Source organism: Aplidium turbinatum, chromosome 15, assembly GCF_918807975.1.
Source record: "Aplidium turbinatum chromosome 15, kaAplTurb1.1, whole genome shotgun sequence".
Taxonomy (NCBI): domain Eukaryota; kingdom Metazoa; phylum Chordata; class Ascidiacea; order Aplousobranchia; family Polyclinidae; genus Aplidium; species Aplidium turbinatum.
Window position 1 is genome coordinate 21,129,719 of NC_137486.1, and position 22,134 is coordinate 21,151,852.

General features: G+C 38.0%; 2 protein-coding genes and 1 non-coding gene across 3 annotated transcripts; 2 read left to right on the plus strand and 1 right to left on the minus strand.

The window, feature by feature from the left end:
- Positions 1-6,971: 6,971 nt before the first annotated feature.
- LOC145784060 (uncharacterized) lies at positions 6,972-12,020 on the minus strand. The gene is made up of 2 exons (XM_082595816.1): positions 8,811-12,020; positions 6,972-8,022 (listed from the first exon to the last, which is right to left on the minus strand). The coding sequence occupies exons 1-2, from the start codon at positions 12,018-12,020 to the stop codon at positions 7,963-7,965; spliced, it is 3,270 nt and encodes a 1,089-aa protein (XP_082451942.1). The 3' UTR covers positions 6,972-7,962.
- Positions 12,021-14,536: 2,516 nt separating this feature from the next.
- On the plus strand, positions 14,537-18,118 carry LOC145784061 (trypsin-like). Its single transcript, XM_082595817.1, has 6 exons — positions 14,537-14,576; positions 14,957-15,110; positions 15,335-15,482; positions 16,555-16,672; positions 16,818-16,960; positions 17,969-18,118. The coding sequence occupies exons 1-6, from the start codon at positions 14,537-14,539 to the stop codon at positions 18,116-18,118; spliced, it is 753 nt and encodes a 250-aa protein (XP_082451943.1).
- Positions 18,119-19,205: 1,087 nt separating this feature from the next.
- LOC145784905 (U5 spliceosomal RNA) lies at positions 19,206-19,317 on the plus strand. The gene has a single exon (XR_014291074.1). It is a non-coding gene; the product is annotated as a U5 spliceosomal RNA (small nuclear RNA).
- The last annotated feature ends 2,817 nt before the right edge of the window (positions 19,318-22,134 follow it).

Below are 22,134 nucleotides of genomic sequence, written 5' to 3' on the forward strand. Positions count from 1 at the left end.
TTTTGTTAGCACTACAATGACAACAGAAGAATGTTAAAGAACCGTTTCATAACTCAAAACTGAAAAAGAAAACAGCAGTCTACAATCTTTTTTCTGTTTTGCGTCTCATTTCCTGGATGTTGAAATAGAATGAGGTCTGGCAAAGCACATCCTCGGTCTCCACTAATCACAAACTAGGGGGCTAGTATTAGTCATCTACCACCACTTCCTGTCATCATTTATAGTATCAGACCATGTCTTCCTGGGTTGTCCAATGCCCAGGCTTCTTTGGTCTAGGAACTGGCACATCTCGGCAAAACTTGTAAAAAGGGCATCACCGGTGGCCCACCAGGCCTTTTGTGGGTTGAGGATTTTGCACAAAGTAGTCACAAAAAATTTCACTGTAGCTCATTGCAGTAGCATTGCTAAAGTTTCTAGCACCTGAGACTTTGATGCCCCCTAGTGAAAACTGTGAGCCATCAAGCACAATGCTTTGCCAGAAATTTCAGATTTTCAGAACAAGAATTTGGTGCTTTCTGATACTGTGCCCACTGCCTACAGACAAATACCACCCTTCAACAATACCACTGATTACTTGCCTTTTGCAGCAAAGGTGCAAAACTTGATTAGTTCCAGCACTTGCCTTGCAAGTACAATTACTACTGTATTTATAAAGCTGCTCCATGATACTAAAGTCAACTATCGTAAAAATGCAGAAGGCAAATCTTGGCAATAATTTGTCTTGTTAGTACTATATGACTATGTTATAAAACCTGAAAAATAAACTTGATGTAAAGACAGAACAATATTTGATACGCTCAAGCCTCAAGGTGAAGCACTTTATATGTTATTATACTTCAGCATAAACAAACATTATGTTTGCCTAGCAGTGGACTTTTACCAAAAATGATATTTGTAAGACGAAACAAATTTTGAATGTTTATACTCGGAGTTAGAAAGCCTTGATTAGTAATTCCTGGTAGTTTTGTATACTTGTAGAATGTAGACTGTAGAGGCTTTTGATTGACGCAGGGCCGGTTACCGAGATTGACAGAATAAAGTTTCTGATTGTTGAAGCGTTGTTGCCGAGGAATTATTCCATCTATTAGGTGTTGCCAAATAGAGAGCAGTCCTTAGAATGCGTTGTTCAAGCACACACCCCGAGAGTCGAACCAGCGCGGCTTGACCTTAAAGCTTCTTTGTTCACGAGGTCAGGAATTAACCAACTGAGCTATTAAGCCAGACAAATTTTAGAAAGTCTTGTCTATCATGCAGGATAAATTTTAGAAATTCTTGCCTGTTTTGGAAATTTCCTAAATTTCTTTTCTATCAAATTAAAGGGGTACTAAAGGAAAAACCTGACTTGGCGATTTTCCACGTTCTTTGTGTTTAACATGCTACCATAAAACGATTTTCAATAAAATTTTGCCCCATTGCGGTCTGACCACCATTGTGGGCGTGCTTTTGTCAGAGCTTTCAAAATGAGATTGAGCCTGAGCAACGAAGCGTCCGACTGTGCAGTCTACGTCATAAAGGCTAGCAATCAACCGATCACGCAATAATTGTTACTGCGGGCGATTTGACTGTAGGCTATGTATGTATTTACATCAAAACAGCACATTTTAACATCAAAACAGCAGACAGTTTGCTCAAAACATCAGATTGGTAACGTGGCTTTTGTTATTGCTGGCCTTTATGACGTATTCTCGAGCAGTGTTTGCACGTTTTGGTCATTTTGAAAAAAATGAAAATAAATGAAACTCTGGACTTTGGGCCTTGCCAGCGCCATTGAAAACAAATTTTTTTCGGTAATTGTTTTTGAAATGTATTCTTGAATGTTCAGTTTACTCATTTTAATGCTTAATTCCGGTTTGAAATTTTCCTTTAGTATGCCTTTAAAGGAATGTGAAATATTTGTTTAAAACCAGTAGGCTATTACTGCTAGTACCGTAATGTAGGTTATAGGCTACCGGTAGCATTCCTGTATTTCTACCTACATTTACTTTTGTGTATCACTGTTGATACCTCTGTTAATCTTAATATTGTTATTATCTTTATTAGTTGTTTACTGTACGTGATTGAAAGATGAATAAGCACTCTGCTTTACAACATCTCATACCTACGGTATATTATTATTATAACCACTCTGAGAAAAATTCGTTTTTTTTGCAAATTCTCTTATTTCCTCGCTTTTAATGATGTCATCATTTTTGTAACCGCTATTTCCTCACAAATTCCTCTTTCATCAATTTTGAAGTCAGATATATCTTCAAAAGTCGAGATTTTCTCATAAAGTCATAACCGCAACCAGAGTCTGGACGACTCCAGAGGTTACTAAATGAGGGTTGCCAGACTTGACGCTTGCAGCAGATTTAACAAAAAAATTTGAAAAGTTTGAATATCTTTTTATATGAAACAAGGCATGTGGCATTGCTTCAATATTTGAAATTTTGAATCGTGACAGATTTTAATACAAGCCACAAGAATACAATGTGCAAGCTTTCAATACGCTGACAGTATGGCTTGTTTACGCTTGGTGGCAGGTTGAGTTGCAAGTGTAAGCTGCTTGTTTGAGTCCTAGTTGAAAAAACATCGTCTTTGACTATATTTTATGTAATTTTGTGCTTCCTTTTGTCAATGGAAATGTGTATACAAATTTGAACTAGGTTTTGATAGTCAACTGGTCCTTCTGAAACTTAGAAAACGACTTGGCAACGTGGGTGCATTGCAAGTGAGAATTTTTGTAATTTTATCTTTTGTAATTTTTGTAATTTTATCTTTCCCTTTTTATTCAATGAAGTAGTGTGCCTGCCTCTGCACACTAGTGTGTATGAATGTGTAGTTAGATTTACTGTGATGGGGTGGTGGCTGACTAGATGACTGCTTATGGTCTTTCGCTACCATCCTGATTGCGCCATAATCTAACCAACAGTTGTACAATGCATTGTTTTGACAATTACATTTTACTCTGATTATATGTTAATATATGGCGCTGTTAAAACAAAATAAATTGACTTGACTTGACTTGACCTGACTTGACTTATCAAAGTCGATGAAAAGTAATGTAGCCTACTACTGGAAGTCAAAATGACTGTGAAAACGAACATTTTCACCTTTCAGAACCACAATCGTTTGCAGTTTGCACTGCCATTTCCACGTTATTAATGTTAAGGAAAAACAAGTTCTGGGTGAAATTTTGGTAGGCACTTTAACATGCAGATATCCAATCCACCATGAACCAACCAGATGTTACGTTGTCTGTCCAATTGTGACCATTCCAGCATTCAGCCAGAGACTTGATTATTACTTTGAACTTTGTTCGGTAATTACAGAAGAAAAAAGAGCTATAGCAGTGGTGAGAATCAAACCCACGTCAATGAAATGACAAGCCTACCACCGCCCTAACCCTCTGCGCCAAGCCAACCGATGGCAAAGCGATGACTTAATTTAGCTAGAATTTGCGTTTTTCCTTTGTTCTTTCTCAACGCAACCTCGATGACGTCATGAACAGCGTAGCTTCTGATTGGTTCGTGCTGGATTGGATATCTGCATGTTAAAGTGCCTACCTGAAATTTTATTTTATGCTCAGTGCTTCCATCAAAAATCTTCAAAAGCGTATTTTTACTCTAAACTGGAAACTAGCGGGTGACGGAAGTAAGGCTGAAGCAAATATGACGCCTTTCCGTCTTTGCTACATTGAGAAAAAAGTAGCGATGCTGCTGCAATCGCTACTCTAACACAATTGTACCGCCGCTTATACCACTTTCGCTACCAAAAACGCAGCGCAGTAGTGGTGGCGCTACAAAACTATTACGCTGCTGGTCATCTCTGCATGTAGACTATAGCCGAGGTCTATGTCCAGTGCAGTGGTGAGATCTTGGTGAGTCCAGTGCAGTGGTGAGATCTTGCATTAGGAATCTTTCTTGATTTATCTAAAGCATTTGACACCATTGACTATAAAATATTGCTAGGTAAATTGTATCATTTCGGAATAAGAGGCGTGACCTATGACTGGTTCATGAGTTACCTGAGTAATAGAAAACAAAGAGTGGTTTTCAATGGCACACTATCTTCTAATGTTAACAACATATCCTTGGGTGTCCCACAAGGGTCTATCTTAGGCCCCCTTCTATTTCTGATTTTTGTAAATGACTTTCCTAACTGCTTTCAACATGGAACTGCAATTATGTTTGCTAATGACACCACCATTATATATAAAAATAAAACCGTTTCTACTGTGTATGATATGGCAAATCAAGAGCTTGTATGCATAGATCAATGGCTATTAACAAATCGATTGTCTCTAAATGTCACCAAAACTAAACATTTATTATTTTCAAGTCAAGGAAGCAAATCACTATCATGCAACCCACCCTTGAATATTCGAAAAAACAGCATAGAACAAGTTGCTTCAATAAAGTTTCTGGGAATAATTGTAAACGAACATTTGTCATGGAAATCTCATATGGAAATCTTGCTTCAAAAAATAAGATCAACACTGTGCGTGACAAAAAAAATTAAGCCTTTCCTAAACAAACAAGCACTTCTCTCCATTTACCATTCTCTCGTTGAGAGTCAGATATTATATTGTATCTCAACATGGTGCCATGAAAACAAAACTACATTTCAAAAACTGCAACGTACATGCAATAACTTTCTTCGTATTGTATTTGACATTGACGGCAGAGAAAGCATAAAAGGTGTAATGGAACTCAATAATTTAAAATCAATTTACCACATGAAAAATACAGAGATTGCAACTTTCATGTTTAAATATTCAAAAAAGCTACTTCCCACAACATTCAATGATATAATTAAATCAAATATAGTTATTACTATCTGAAGCCTTTACAAATTGTTTCACCTAACGGATCATCAGAAGGTCTTATTCAAATAGAATCTGGTCCTTCTGAAAAGATTCTATTTGAATAAGACCTTCTGATGATCCGTTAGGTGAAACAATTTGTAAAGGCTACAGATAGTAATAAGTATATTTGATTTAATTCGCTCTGCTTTGCCTTTTTGCTTGGCATTGAGCACTTTTTGTAGTATTAATAGTTTTCATTGTTTCAATGATATAACTATGTGTAAACAATCAAGTAGCCTAACAACAAGAAGTAACTCTTCTTATATTCCTATATATTGCAGAATTAACACTTGCAAACAATCAATAAGGTACATGGGGCCAACAGTTTGGTTTAAGCTTCCAACTACTAACCTATAAGAAATGAATGTAAAACTGTAAAAGGCTTTAAATCAAAAATGAACAAGCTAAATCTTCCTTAAAATAATCCTATCTAAGTATTACATACACCAAACATACTAATATATATATAATACATATTTATTTATTTTTTGCCCAGCAATGATAGACCAATGTGTGTAGATTTATTAGCAAAATAGTAAGGTTGTAAATACTCCTACTGGCTTTCTGGTTCTTGTGTTTTTTGTCCACAGAAGTTCTACAGAGTCTGCAGAAGTTTTTCCATCCTTTTTGACCAATCGCCATCTTTCGGTGAAGCGGTGGTCATGTGCTCCAACCAGTTGTTTTATATCAATATCTTGGACTGGATCGTCATCCTATTATCTGTTTGTTTATCTATTTTTTCTAACGTAATATGTCGAATTTTTTTTTTCACTTCTATTATGGTTTAACGTGTAAAACATATGGTAACCCAAATTTCTTATATTACTGTGACATGTCACTACTACATCCCAGCTAGCGATGCCTGTCATTTTTGCATTAATTCAACGTTTGCCAACGTTGGATCGGTGTGGACGTGACGAGTTTAGCTGACTGGGGTATAAAATTATCGCTTTATCAACGCAACTTTATACCAAAGCACGCTTGATATCTTCAAGACATAACTTCCCTGGGTATAATTGAATTTCCGCAAGATGATGATGTTTTTTTTTTGCTAGTTTGTTTTATTTGTTTTCGTCATTGATTCGTATCGCCAAGTTGTATCTATTTTGTGATTCGTGCAAGGCCTGGTGCGTTGCGCTTGAAATGGCTTTGCCGTGGTAGGATTTCTTTGTGGGGTTTTCTTTGCCTGCCTTGCTCTTCTTTACCATGAGCTAAACGCATCAAGACGTGTTCCCCTCACGACCATCAGCACTCTTGATAACGCACCATGGCCGATCTTCATAGCAACTGTTCATACAAATCTTAAATATATCAGCTAAAGCTATTTGGGCTAATAAAACTATAGCCTAAATATATGTTGTTGTTTTTTTGAGTTTTTTGTAACAGTTTCTTTTTTTTATTTTCCCTTTATATCTTAAATTTTTCTGAAGATGTTGCGACCGTGCCAAATTTCTCAACTCAATAACTTACTTCGGTCACAAGCACGTTTTAACGTTCGCGTTTTGTCGCTTCTACCTTTTTTTCAACCTTTGCTATCTTGACGTGTATTGTTTTTGATATGATGGTCAGAAATAAAAAACAACTGGACAATGGAATGCCGAACTGAACTGGAACAGTTAGCAACCGGTTTGCATTATCTGAAATTAACCACATCTGACAATCCTGCGTAAGGAGATTCTGTGGTTGGTTTTGAACTGTTTGAGTTTTGAACTCAAAAAAGTTGGTTTTGAACTGTTTCCACAAACTTTTTAGGTTGGTTCGACTCTCGGGGTGTGCGCTTGAGCAACGCATTTCAGGACTGCTCTCCATTCAGCGGCACCTAGTGAATGGAATAATTCCCCAGCAACCACACTTTAACAATCGGAAAAATTTCACTCTGCCAATCTCGGTAACTGGGCCCTGCGTCAAAAGCCTCAACAAGTATGTGAAACTACCAGGAATAACCTACCAAGGCGTTGTCAGTCCGAGGATAAAGATTCAATAGTAAAACCAAACACGAACAAATAGTTGGTAACTGACAAACAAACACTTCATTGGAGGACAAAATGATATTAGAAACAAATTTCATGTTGTCTTTCCGACCATCAATGCATAAAGCGACCAACATGTATAAGTTTGATTATTATCTGTTGTAATTTTAAAGAGAGGTCAATGTCAACATTACCACCACAATGTTATTTTATGATTTCCATGATATCGATAGTTCGTCATCAGATTTTCACCAATCATAGCGAATGTTTTCCTTTGAAAAAACTTAGTTAATCAGCATGAATTGCAGCATAACGCATTTGGCAAACAAAATCAAAAGCACTCTTAAAAATTACGAGTTGCATGATGCAAACCAATAAAGAGCCGATGTGGTGTGAGCAGGGCTGTTGAGAGGATATTTTTGGGCCAGGTACCAATGAGATCCTTCACGCACCCAAATCAAGGAATTTATAAGAAAAACGCACTGCATCAAATAATACGCTGTTGCTTCCGGGCTCCTTGAAAAGGATCCGGGCCCCTAAAATTATTCCAGGCCCGGATCTAAAAGCCCCTTGTCAACACTACTGGGTGTGGGCAATTAACAGGTAACAGAGATTTCATCGCTGCACAGCATGACGTAAGGATGAAAGATAAACGACAATGATCTGAATGAACAAGCCTGGCGCACTAAAATATAACAATGTAAAACGGAGTTGTAACGTATAACATAGCTCTGCTGCGTTTCAAAGCAAAAATGGATCTTTTACAAGATTATTTTTACTTTTGACATAGCCTACCCAGACAACAAATTGGTAATTTTTTACATTGATTCAACGTCTGCACACATGCTTGTAAAATGCGGAAGACTAGCAGGTAGACAACATTTGTCAATGTAAATCTGCATCTTACTTCTTCTTCTTCTTTCGTATGAGAGGTTGGTTTTTGGACTACGTTTCATTGGGGTCAAATGTCCCCCATTTGCATCTACTGTATATTAGTTAGGCCTGTAACCTACGCACGAGTTGTCCTCAAGCCAACGCCGTATCTGTTCCAAAGGCCGAGCTACTTTTCATTGTAGCCTAAAGTCTGATACGGTTCGGAAGGTCACACTTGCAGACCAGTTTTGTGATAAGATAGTTTTGTCAACTTCAAAGTTTTGAAATCAGTTCCAAGGATGAGTTGAATCTTCTCAACATGGCGAATCCATTCTGGAAAATAAATGTTCAAAAACTGTTTTAAGAAGTGCTATACTGACGATACAGAGCAACACAAAAAACTAACTAGGATAGCCTATTTTGATGTTGTTCCAACAGAAACATAATATCAACCTTCAATAAGTAACAAAAAAATAATAGGAAAAAAACAAGACATGAAAACAAAATGAATTGTGCAATAGAAACCTAAGTAGAGAAAAAAAGAAACAACAAAGGTATGCCAATATATGCAACAACACTTTAACAATCGGAAACTTCATTCTATTCATGTCTGTATCCGGGCCTGCGTCACTTATTCAAAGCGTGGAAGTCGCTATAATACCGGTAGCATTTTATAGCGACGTCCACGTTTAAAGCGTCTGCAAGTAGCTTATGGTGAACTTGCTTTTGAGCCTAAGGATAAAGATTTTTGAAATCAATTAAACATTCCTATTATCCCCTTCCTTCTCTCCACCATCAGGAATGGAATAATTCCCGGGCAACAACACTCCAACAATCGGAAAACTTCACTCTGTCAATCTCGGCCAAACCAACCATCATCAGGGCCCTTAAAAGGATAATTTGGGTCCGGTAGCCATAAGATCCTCAATAAAGTACCACTTCTAAAGGAACGGACTGCATCCAACGAATACGCGGTGGATTTTTCAAGCTTCTGGGCCCCTATAATGATCTCGGTCTCAGAAGTACCCCTCTGGAACCCCTGACGGTGCTACTACCTATCATAATGAACACAATCAGATGTGTTGAAAATATTCACCTGGCATTTAGCATTTAAAGCTTACATTGTTCCCCATTCCATTAGAATAGACAACTACGATTTTCTCCTTTGTTACGCTTGTTTGGTTATTCAAAGAACGGCGTAGTCGTTGAGGTCTATGGAGAGGCTGAACTTGGTCAAAGGATTTTGAAGTTTGTGGTGATAGACTTCTCCAAACTTTTTCATTCGCAGTCTTTCTTTGTTCTATGATGCTCGTATCAAGTTTTTCTTTTTTATTTCCTTGATGAAAGGCATGACTGGGAATAGAGGACACATCTTTAGAGCAGGAAATATTTCCGTATTTTCCATTCTCGGATTTCACTTCGAATATATTCCCAAGTTTATTTGACCACTTCACCGTTTGTGAAGTCCCTTCCAGTTCTTGCATGATGCTGGGAAATAAAGGCGTTTGTAATCTTGGCTGTTGGTATGCGGTTGGTGCTCTGTATTCCTCTAATTGTGGATCGTGGTCAACGATGGAGGTTCCTGCTGCTGTGTTATAATTTTTCATCACAATGCACTCTGGATCAGTGTGCGAAAGATACGCTGGGCATTGCGAAGCTGTATTTGTTTGTTTGTTTTGGGTATCCAGCCAACAAGGGTCGGTTTTGTTTGATAAAACTTTCTTCCTGAGCTTCAGGATCGCTGGAACTTCTTTTCGATAAGTTTTATCTCGAGATATATTCTCGCCATCCAATTCTTCGTCTTGACAAGGAAGGAATTCTTCGTCTATACGAAACACCGATAATTTTTTTTGTAACCTTCGGCTGTTTTTAAGTGCCCGTAACTCTTGTATTCTTCTTGCAAGCGGAGTCTTGTCAATGATGCTGTAAGTTTCACTTTTTGCAATTGTCGCTTGGCCTTCAATAAACTGTGGCTGAGCTTGACGCTTAAAAATCTTTGGTGTAGACAATGGAGTTCCAACTTGGGATGAAAAATTAGTTGCGGCGAACGCTTGTTTGGCTGGTGTTGATGGCTTGAGATTGCTGGTCGGAATAGTAACAGTTCTGGTTGGCACGAGGGGAATATCGTACATCTGATGCAACTGCTTCTTCCCAGATGTAACGGTTAGCTCTTTTTGAGTTCCAGTTGTCAAGAAAACTTTGTTTTCTATTTGTGACGCAGAAGCCTGTTTCCGTTTTATAAGTTCATTCGTTAATTTTCCGTTTTTTTCTTTTCCTATTCTATGGTGAAGAAACTCCAAAATAGAATTACGTCTCGGGCGCATAGTGGAAGGCTTAGAAGGTAATTCTTTCATCTTGTCAGTCGCTTGACTTGTCGACACAATTGACACCAGCGCTGGAACACCCGACGCGATTTCTCTTTCTTTTCTTTCCCGATGAACTTTCTGTCCAATATTAGTTTCTTTTTTAAGCAGCCTTGCTTTGTACGGAACGTCAAAAAACAGCTGAAATCTATTTTTACTTCCAATGTATTTTGTCTGGATTTTTTTCTCGTCGTGGGGTACAAGATTGGGGCTAACGGTCCCACTTTCTTTTGAGGTCAAACCTCGAAGCCAAGATTTCCTTCGCCCCTTGCTAGCCGTAGCAGGTGGAGTCGGAAGAGCGTTGCAATGAAGTGTGTCCATAGAACTCTCATTTATTGATTCCAGCTTTGGAGATTCCGGAGCCTTTTTGTTTTCCCCACCGTCCCTATTCCCCCCACTGTTTGGTTTTTGAGTTTCTTTCCTTACCAATGGAGTTTGCTTTTTTTTGGAAGACGCAATGTTGCTTTCTGCTTCTTTATTGTTTTTCGTATGTTTTTGCAAACTTTTGTGTTTGCACTTTTCTAAAATCACTTTATCTTCTTTCTGATCTTTGGAAGCTTCTTTATCTGCCTTTTCCTCAGTCTCTTTTGCATCAGTTACAAACTCTTGCGATTGTGACCTCTGAATACAATCGCGTCCTACGCTATTTGTTGTCGCGCGAACTAATTCATGAGTTTCAGGTAGTTCTGTTATTTTATTTTCTTGTTTTAAGTTCGTTGCATAATTGCTGTTGGGGTCACTTTTTGTGATACTTAAAGCATCGCTCGAGTGCATATTGACGTTTGTTGTGCCACTCAAGACATCGCTATGATTTTGACGTAATAAATTCAATTGTGTTTCGCTTCGAGTGTTCTTGAAATAAACATCTGTTTCTTCTTCATTGTTGAATTGGTCTTCCATGTTCTCGCGTCGTTGAATTTGTTTCTGTTGGTCACAAATCTTGGCGTCTTCTTTTGTGACGTCCGAATCAATTATGCTTTCTATGCTCTTGATTTTGGGATGCTTGACTATGTCGTTACTGTCGCCATTATCGTGGCATACTTTGTCACAAAACTCATTTGCCGTATCTACTTTATCGATTGTTTCGTCACAATAAACCTCTTTATTTCCTGATTTTCCAATAACTTTGTGTTTTATTTTCTCCTCATCTTCGCTTTCACTCACTGATGCGTTAATTGGACAGTTTGTTTCCTCCATCGTTGCAAAGCTTTTGTTTTCGCTCTTGATTTTTGGATGAAAGGAACTTTCCGGCGTTTCTTCAAGAGCAGTTGAACTGTGATCTGCTTTCACACTATGTTCAGTGGGAGTTGCTGAGATGCAAGCATCAGATCGTTCCCTTTTCGTCATCCTTTGTGCCCGCATCCTCTTGAAGACTTTGTTTATCAAACTCGCAGGTTCCTTTCTCGCGTACGTGGAGGAGGATCGGGCGCTATTGGAAAACCAACTTTCTGAAGAACTTGAGAGCCCGATTTCTAAAGCTGAGCTAATGTGTAAACTTTTGTTAGCTAACAATTCTACCTTTGTGCAGCCTTCTCGAAGCTTTCTGGACGTTTTGTCGAAAGATATGTGACTGGTTTGATTCAAATGTTTTTCAGGCCATGCCTTTTTAAGGTTGTGTCGAAGAGGTATGTTGATGCTATCTGAAAAAAATTCTTTTTCTTCAAAATTGTAAGTTTTATGAGACATGCTTTTACTTTTTGAGTCTATTTCAACACTTCCAGTTGATTCTTCATATGAACAAGTTTTTTTACCGTCTTTATAATGTTTATAAACGTTACTTTTCTTAACAACAAGTGGTGGTGGTTTTGTAACCAGCATATATTTGTCTTCATATTTATTTGGTTTCAGTTTAATAAGCGTGGAATCATCTTCATGGCTACTTCTGCTTGTTTTATTTTCCGCTTGTTTTTTCTGTTTTTCTTGTTCTTTTCGGTGAAGATGTTTCACCAGATAGCTGTCATCTTCCATTTTATGTTTTCCAACATTACCTTCAGTAAATTAATCAGCTTGATCCACGAAGTCGCAGAACATTTTTCTTCAAAAGTTTACTCATTTCACCTTCACATATTCAACATAACCATTTGCTTCTATTTTTCAACAAAACGTTATTATTTAGGCTACGTTGACAAATGAAAGTCTAGATAAGATCTTGGTTTTTATATTCTTGCACCTCTTTGTTATTGGTTTGACTTTCATTATTGCGTCACAAATTGTGTGAGAAACCAACAAGAAATTAACAAGGTTCACAACTTTTGCATTCAATGCAAACACTGCTGTGGATTCAAGCACGGTATGGCATTTGAATTTAGCGCATGCCCAGGGCCGTGTAAGCACCATCTCCCCATCTCGAAATCCACTAATTGGCCCCTATGTTTAGTGATTGCTCTTAAAGATAGGACCATAATGCGCTTATAGCGGCAAACTCTTTCAATGTGGGAAAAAATTACATTCATCATTTTAGCAAAGAGTAAACAACTTTTAAGATTTTATAGAAAAAAATAGTTAATAGGCTATGCCGACAATGCAGAAAGTGATGTACAAAAAAGTTGGAAGAGAACCAGAGTTTTACCAAAGTAAAATTTATTACATAAATGAACAATACAAGGCAAAACTTAATGCCCAAATAAATGAAACGGAAAGGGGGTGTGGGGGGCTTGTCTCCCCCCAAAAGATGACAAATATAATCTTGTTTTAGTTTCTTTTTAGGCATTTTCAGGAGAAATGTGTTTTTATCAAGATGTACACTTTGTATGTAACCAAATTCGTCAAATTAAAATTGGATTAGGGTAGAAGTTTTGTTTAAATTTAAGTTAGCTTACCATTTCAAAAAATTTTATTCACTACCACAGAATGATTTCAGTAATTTATTTCTTGAAAGTTTGTATAGCCAAGTGTGTTGTAGTCTTTCAGCAGGCTACAACTTCAAAAATTTTACCCCGAGGTGTCCCCATTTTCACAGATAACATTTTCACCTCATAACTTATCTCGATTTACATTGAACTTTATCAATTTAATAACTTAATTATTAATTAACTATATAGGATATTTGAGTTAGCAGTGTTTACTTCGAAATCTTGCATCATTTTGTTAGTTTTTTAGACAAAAATCCTTTCACTCTCTTAATCCCAACTATGCTTGCCCAATATCGCCGAGATGAACAAAATGTGGTCGAGTGAGCGATGCAAGCAAAACTTTTGGCAAAGTTAGAAGAAAAAAAATTGTAAAATTACAAGTCGAAAAACGCTGCAAGAACTAAATATGAGTGGGCCCATAGTTAGAGGTTGGCCCCCAGTCGGGGATTTGGAAAGGTCTTGCATTATTCAGTTAGCTATTGACAATCGAGCTTCTGTAGTTTTTTATATTTTTTTAAACAGTCAAAAAACATTAGAGAGACTAAAATGAGTAGACCCCTAATCAGCCATGCCACCCCAGGTGGAGGTACGGGGGCGGTTAAAACAGCCCTGCGTATGACAAAAAGCCTTTAATAATTCCTACGTTTTTAACTTCCAGGAACAAATTACTAGGAGTAGTTTATTGTTCATTTCAACCTGCTTGGAACTAAATGTAATCGTCATCTGCCAATGTTCTAATCCATGTTGCGATGTTAAGTGTAGCTTGAAACAACAAGCTACACTTAAAGTCTGCAAGCTAAAAATACTTGGATGCTGACTTTGCTAAGCAGTTACTTCAATCTGAACCTAAATTAAATCCATTGAATAAACATTGTTTATTACTCAATGTTATAAACAATTAATGTTACAATCTTTTTATTATCAAACAGCTGTTGAAAATCTATTCTAGAGTCTAGGCTGTTTTATTTATATCTGCAACTGATTTTCACGAATCAGATTCCTCATTTATTCTTGCCGCAAGAGATAGAACACAGTTTATCCAGAGTTTGTAACTTAAAGACTGCTTTTATGCAAACACGTTCTTAAACCATGTATTGATCCTTTTCTTATCTTGCGTTATTAAGCAAAGTGACTTCGCCAAGTCAAGTGTCAAGTAAGCAGATTTTGAAGTGGTTTACCTTTGGTGTAACCTAGCCTGTGCTAAATCAGACTAATACAAGCTGAAAACACAGTTGGACACTCTCAATACGACCTTAATTGATTTAGTGAGATTGTCCAATTACCAACATCAAAAATAGAAAGTAATTGATTCTATTTGAATAAGAGTACTGATGAATCCATCATTACGGCGGAAAATGCTCTGCACAATTTTTTTTATATACAAAACCTGATTATTTTTTTCATTTATTTATCAAAACCAAAGTAAAGGATTTGTTTCGGTAGTGGGGATTTCCATTAAATTTCTCACAAAATCTGATTGTGTTCAGTAAACTCTTTGCATGTTCTTTTACCAGGTATACTGCTTCGTTATGACGTCATACTTGCACCTGTTGTCTCTCACGTGACGTCATCATTCGACAGCGAGGACAATTCTGTAAATGAAAATCATTTGTTAATATCTTTAAGTTCATAATGGAATGGCTGGTGTTGGTAGCTGCGTTATATTTGCCTGGTAAGTTTATTAAGAGTCAGAAATATGAATTTCAAAAAAGCAGCTTTATAATGTAAAGTGACCAGGAAAGGCAAGGAAGCCAATCTTCGTGTTAACTTTTAGGCATACCTTTAAGCGTCTTGCCAAAGATACAGCCGCCTGCTCTTGAGCGGTGTCGAACCGATGCCCTTTCGAGTGCCATGTCAGTGCTCTCGCAACTCAGCTAAGCATTTTCCTGATGTTTGATGTAAAACAAACACAAAGTTGGGCTTGGTATTTTATTTCCAAAATTTGAGGATTGTTAACTAAGCTTTATGCTGTCATTTGAAGTTTGGTTTAATGTCAAATGCTTGAACCACAACAAAGTACGTAAATTGCTATCGCTTTTCTTTTTTTCTTAGTTATCGGAGCATATGATGATCGAATTATTGGTGGAGTGCCTGAAGCTACCAACTCGTCTCCACATGTTGTCCATCTAGACACATATTCCTTGTTTTGCGGGGGTTCTCTTATTCATGAGGAATGGGTTTTGACGGCCGCCCACTGTTATTTGGGGTAAGTGTGCACGATACCTCAGTGTCCAGTGATGACACAGTAGTGAAGCGATTGTGACACCATTCTGTCGCGCGAGATCCATTGTGCCCATACCAGAAAATGTTAACTTTGCTGAAATTATTACACATGGCTGTCGCTTATTTGCAGTAAATCTCAGTACTTCTACACTGCGTGTTTTAATTGTAATATTCCTCTTCTTTTACGTGATGTCGTAACAATTGCAGAAGCTCCCTTTTCAACGTCGTACTGGGTGATTATGACTTGTTGAAAGACGAGGGAACTGAGCAGTACGTCCTTCCATCTAAGGTGATTCCCCATCCACAATATGATTCGTTCACGAAGGAAAATGACGTCATGTTGGTTAAGCTGAAGGTAATTTGTCATAATAGCCTATTCTTGTTTCAATTCAATAATTATTTTTTTTACTTTCACAACGGTTCATACTAAGTTTCGTCAACAAAGACAAAGCTTTAATGTTATACAGCTTATTTGTGTGATTATAAAGCGATGTAGCGATACAATGTAAACCAGAGGCTAGCCTAATCTAACAAAGATTTAAAGTGCCTAGTCGTTGCAAATAGAAGCAAAATTAGCCGACTACGGTTTAAGACTCGACGAGTGCAGTTGGGAGACACCCGTTAAAGGCATTCTTATTTACAAGAACTCTGTAGCCTATAGGTTAGGTTAACTACCGTAGCCAGTTGAACTGTAACCTTATGGAATGGCCAAACTGTCAGGTTCTGCGACAAGGTGTAGTGTAGCCTACCTAAACTTAAATAGCCTACGATGGAGCCATAACAGAGGCCCATTTGGGACTTCTGATTTGCGACCGAAAGTTGTAGTTTCAGAAGTTATCGCACGTGTCGTGGTTGTTCACTCTGCGATAAATCGATTGAATCCTTTTCCTCGGACTGAGAAAGCTTCTTGCAGAGCTTAATCCTGCTGGCAGTTTCGCATACTTGTAGAGGTTTTCGATTGTTGAAGTCTTGTTGCTGGGATTTATTCAATTATTCCATCCATTAAATGCCGATGAACGGAGAGCAGTCCTTAACGTGCATTGCTCAAGAGCACACCCCAAAAACTGAACCAGAGCCGCTTGATCTTGAAGCTTCTTCGTTTTAGAAGTCACGCTCTAACCCACTGAGCTATCGGGGCAGACTAATAAACAATATTTTCACAGGAAAATATTATGAGTCCAGTAAAAAAAGTTACTAGAATTGTTCAGTTCGGTGGCTAATTAGAGCTCTAATTTATCTGAAAGATATTCATTCAAAATTAAGCCATGATCTACAACAGTGACCGAACACCTGCAAAGCTAGGTTATACCAACTAAAAGGTCAGAATTATGTTTCCATAAGAGATTTCATTGCTTAAAAACTTTATAAAGATGTTTTCTCCACCGGCAAAACAAATAATCCTTCAATTTATGTAATAATCATTGCAGGAACCAGCGAAATTGTCCCAAAACATCCAACCGATATCGCTGGTTGAAGCAAGTCTGGAGCCTAGCGAAGGAGACCCTTGTACTATTTGCGGCTGGGGAAACGTACAGACCGCTGGAAGTGAGTTGCATCTATCTTTTAAATAATGCATAAAAAATATTTTTTCACATTTCTGAACGAAACCACAAGCCAACCTAAACTAAGTTAATCAAAAATATGTTTGGATTTTTAAATAATATTTCAAATCTTTCGCTTTTTTATTCAGACGATTATCCAAATGTTCTACGTTGCGTCGACTTGCCAGTGGTGTCTGCGTCATCTTGTAATGACGTCACATCGTACAATGGTCTCATCAAAGAAACAATGTTTTGCATTGGTGACGTGACCGGTGGCAAGGATGCTTGTGACGTAAGTGATAACCTCACATGGAGGAGGGGGCTTCAAGCAAGAGTTCAGAAAGATAAATTGTACCCTTGGAAAAATAACTCACATTTCGGGTTGGTGTAAATAAACTTATCAACGGCATCAAACAAATAGAAGAGTATAACTTACAACTACTTCAGGTAAAAGCAGAATACTGCTCGGTGGCTTAGTGGTTAGTGCTCTCGCCTCTGAATCGGTAGGTATGGGTTCGATACCTTGTCGGGTCATACCAAAGACTTTTAAAAATGTTAGGCTACTAAATCTAATTCCAGCTTGGCACTGAACAATGGAATTGATTCGGGTAATAATACATTCACTTGCGCCTCATTTATATATACGGCTGCACTGACACTGTCTGCTTGGTAAAGCGCTGAGGAGCAACACATTCTGAGATGGATACAACGCTATATAAAAACAAGCTTTATTGTTATTATTAAACACCACATTGTTTATTTCAATAACTGAATCTGCGTTTGTGGTTTTAAAACCTTTACAAGTAAATGGGTTAGATATATTCGGTTCTGTATCCACTAGGAATCATATTGAAAAGAGTTTTTTCTAGTCCTACACTCAATCTGTCAATGGGAAACTTGTTTGAAAAGCTTGTTGTTTGTTGTTTGTTTGTTTATCTTTATCTTGCATTGCGGGAAAGCGGACTTGAGCGCTATGCATCGGTGTACGTCTTCCGACATACACCTGACCCACGCTGCAGCCGACGGCAATGTCTGTTTCCTGTTGTCTACTCTACTTGTGACTTAAATTTGGTACTACCCATTACTCGAAATCGATCACTGGGTAGAGGCAATTATCGTAAAGTTTCTTGCCCAGAGAAACAACAGCAAGTGCGGGTGGCTGGAGTCGAACATGCAGGCTCTCGACTGCGAGCCCAACGCGCTAACCACTCGGCCACTGCTGCCACAGCAAAATAACTATTAGCGTTATTTTACGTTAGACTACACTACACACGTTTATATTCACATTCTGTATTTTTAGGGTGATTCTGGGGGTTCCGCCGTGTGCAAAGGTGTCTTAACTGGGGTTGTTTCATGGGGGTATGGTTGTGCGTACCCAAACTTTCCTGGAGTGTACGCCAAAGTGTCGTCTCTCGCCAATTGGATCGAAACTACAATAAAATACAATTGACCCTTGTCGTCATAATTGGAGACACTGCTGATTGTAATTAACGCAATAGGAGAGGTAGAACGAAAGTATTAAATGTAGTTTCAAACTTGTTAATAAAAGAAAATTTGAAATTTTAATTCGTTTCGATTCCTTTCAAAAATTCTAATGGCTTAATTTTAATTTCTTTATGCTTTGAATGATTGATTGATTGGCGTTTATCTTGTTGCGAGTATAAATACACACATTCATATAATACAAAGTCAATTAGTACAAACGGTCACGTAGCAATCCAGTAGAATGTAAACGACTCTTTAGTTCGATGGTTTTATTGAGTCATTTTTGAGCATTTTATTGTGACGTTACTGACGTTTCATTGTGATGTCATCAAAACTTCATTGAAATGCTGAATCTTTTTTATGACGTCACAATATGTAATCGCAAGGCCCTACAGCTGAGCATGCCAAAAACTGCAAATGCAATTTGACAAAAAACTAGACCTGATGAAAGAAAAGCAATCATATTTTTGGATTCATCATCATAAAGAACATTAGGAACAGTCAAAACTTTAGCAGCCTTGCAATTTACGCAGCAGAAGAAAACAGTGAAACGACGGGTCCTGTAGAGAAGCGAAGTGCAGAAAGAAAGTCATGGAGGAACGCCGCGAAAGGCAGAAAGCCAGCAAGAAAGTCAAAGCAACGCTGAATGTCTCATCCGGCCACTATTCAGTTTTCTCTAAACAAACTTTTAAACTTGTTAATAAAAGAAAAATTGCAATTTGCAAATTCTCACCCGACGTATTCTGACGCCTGCCCTGCTCTCAGTTTGTTATGCCAAACGTGTGATTTATATCGTTTTTATCAACATCGTTTTCAAGCATCAGTTTTCCTTAATCAACAAAAATGGCAACAGTTTCAAAAGCTGGCCCATATGTTGAAGGAGTAAATAAAAAATTCAAAGGGATCAAATGTCAAAAACTTATATTGTGTAAATTACAGTCGTCGCGGCTGCTATATCCAACAACTCTTTTTCTACTCATTTTTTCTCTTATTACGTACCACAAATCGCGGCGCGTCGCGATAGAACATTAACAACGCGAAAGTAACCAACTTTACTCTGGCTTCTCCACACAGCATAAATCTTTCGCCTTTTACTAAAGATTTCCGTGGGAAGGAGCACCACAATGAGTCTTAACTTATTTTTCGACCTCACTATGGTGAGGTTTTTTATTCGCAATAAAAAAGCTTGAGTTGGTTAAAATCTGCTTTAAAATAGTGAAAATAAGACCGGGTATAGAAGTCAAACGTACCTGTGTTGCGGTCACGTGATGGAGACGTGGGCGCTGCCCGCCTTTAAAACTTTTGCCAGTGACCTTTTTGCGTTTACGGAAATCTAAGCCCGTTCCGCCATTCTAAATTTTGCGGACGAGTCGCACAACAATTTCGATCCACACTTTTCTTCCACAGGCACCTAGACTCCCCAGCTTGGCCCCCGCGACCTAAGCTGGTGGACTTCCCTTCCGGGTGCATCGCCACCCCATAATCACGCCGCTCCCCGCTTCCGCGGGGCGTGGCAGGCTAGTTCTTTAAAGTCTCTGACCTGGCTATGTTTAGCCTATTGTGTTCTTCTCGCCGTGTCAATTATTTTGTACTCGAGCGTTGTTGGCAAAATAAAACAGTTCATCACCGTTTTGTTATGCAACAATTGTCACGCCTACTTAGGGAAAGACATTGAAGATCGCTCTAGCACACATTCAACTTCGAAAATATAAACCGATTTCCCAAACAACAGTTCTTAGTAATAACGACGTCACACTTTCTCATGTTTGCTCAGTTTTCTAGTTCGGCCCGAGGTCACGTGACATCTGACTTTTTGTACACAATAATATCGCTAGGTTGAGGCTTAATATTTTTTATATAAGTTACACTCATCTGAAACAATTTAACGACAAGACGGAAACAATCATCCATGCAACTTATAACAGGAATATTGGTCTATTTATTTATCTGAGGCCGTCGATGCCTGGTCCAGGCAAGACAATTGAAGAAGATAAGTTACACTACATTAGAAAATATTATTTATCGCGTACCGTTATTATTTCAGTCACACATGCGTGTATCTTCGCCTTAGGCCGTGCAAGTTCAAAATAAACATAAAAATAACGTATTTTCCAGTAATGCCTCATAATGTTGCAATTATCTTCTCATATTTACTTTTTTAAACGATCCTGGTCAACTTACCAGGGTCAAACGTAAACTTGGTTCAACCATTAAGTTACAAATTGAAAATCTGACACCGCAGAAACAGGTTATTCTGGAAAAACAGCTTTCGAAACATCAGTTATTCTCAATCATTTGCTGCAAAAGTTGTTGAAGTATATGTTTGAAATGGTTGTAACTAATTCAGTGTCAAGTTTAGATGTTTATGTTTTTGAAAGAATATGATCGTAGACAGGCGCGGATCTAGGAGTTTTTTTGGGGGGGGCCAGAAAATTTGAAAATGAATTAAAAAGAAAGAAAAAGATAAAACAGACGTGAACAATCAGTGGCGTAGCCAGGAATTTGGGGCGTTTTGACGGCCGACGGGCGAAGCCCGACGGCGTGTTCGCCAAAGGCGACACCCAGCGGCGGGGGGTCTGGGGGGGCCTCCCCCAGAAAATTTTGAAAAAAGACGTTGAATTTGGTGCATTCTGAGAGCATTTTCAACAAAAATATGGGTATGAATATTCCTGTAAAATGGTGCTATCCGGTGGCATAGCAAAAGGATAAGATCATGTTTTCTTCAGCATTTTTTTAGGTAATAAAGCTAAGTCTCTGTTTTCTTGTTGCTAATTCCTGGCTGAGATGTTTGAATGTTTGGTATTAGCAAAACTCACTCTTTTAATGCAGTTTTGCTTAAAATTAGGCAAACTTTGTTTTAGAGACATAGAGACTGAAAGCATCATTCTCAATATCGTGACGTCACACGCGTGCCAAAGGGGGGGGGGGGTTGTAACCCCCCCCCCCTGGCTACGCCAGTGTTCACTAACTATCAGTTAGTGAACATTGATACTACGACATATACGATATGCTATAAAATAGACATTAAAACAGCCATGTTCATCAATAAATTTTGCTGGTATAAAAATTGCTAAGCATGCAAAGTAAACTTGAAATCTGGTTTAAAACCCTGTATGCAGTGTCCATGACCAATTGGATATTTGTAGCCTATGTTTGCAGACATATAGCCTACGAATAGATTGAAATTATGATGAAGACTAAAAACTATAAAACAATTCAGGTTTCAGATTGTTTCAACTGACGTCATTTGGCTCAGCGTTGGTTTCAGCTGAGCCAGCTCCAACAAATGTTGCTGTTAAAATGTATAATCGATGGATAATTTCAACCTTAATAATAACAAAAAATAATTCCTCCCCTCCCTCCCGGGATAAGAAGTTAAGTCGGCTGTGGGACTAATATCAGCTGTAGAAGCATGTCAAACCATTCAACAATTTCTCACAAAATTTCGGGGGGGGGGGGTCGGGCCCCTTGGGCTCCCCCATAGATCCACGCCTGATCGTAGACCTGCTCTGAAAAAATTGAGCTTAGACAAATACTTCACAGAGTAACATAATCTTTATTTCACTGCTGCCTTTAACAAATTTCAAAAGTTTAAACTAGAGTTCTAAAAAAGTTCTATTTATCTTGTAACAAACAATTACTTTTTTAAACTTTCTGCATTCCTTCTAGACTATAGGCTATTCTACAGTAACGTTGTACACTTCGGTCTTGTAAGATGACAGGGAGACATGTTAAGTAAATGGCATTCACGAGTTCAACTGGTAGACTACATTGTTATCTTTTGTTGAAAAACAAAACGATAAAAACGATTGAAGCGTAAAATAATCCCAAGACCCATTGCTTGAAATTTAGTTTTCTCCATTTTCAAGTTTTTTGCGTATTTATATTAACTAGCATGCTAAATTTAAAAATGTTTGTTTCCATATAAGCCTCATACTTATGGCCTACTTATATTGCAAAAGAGTTTGTTTTTGTAACAAT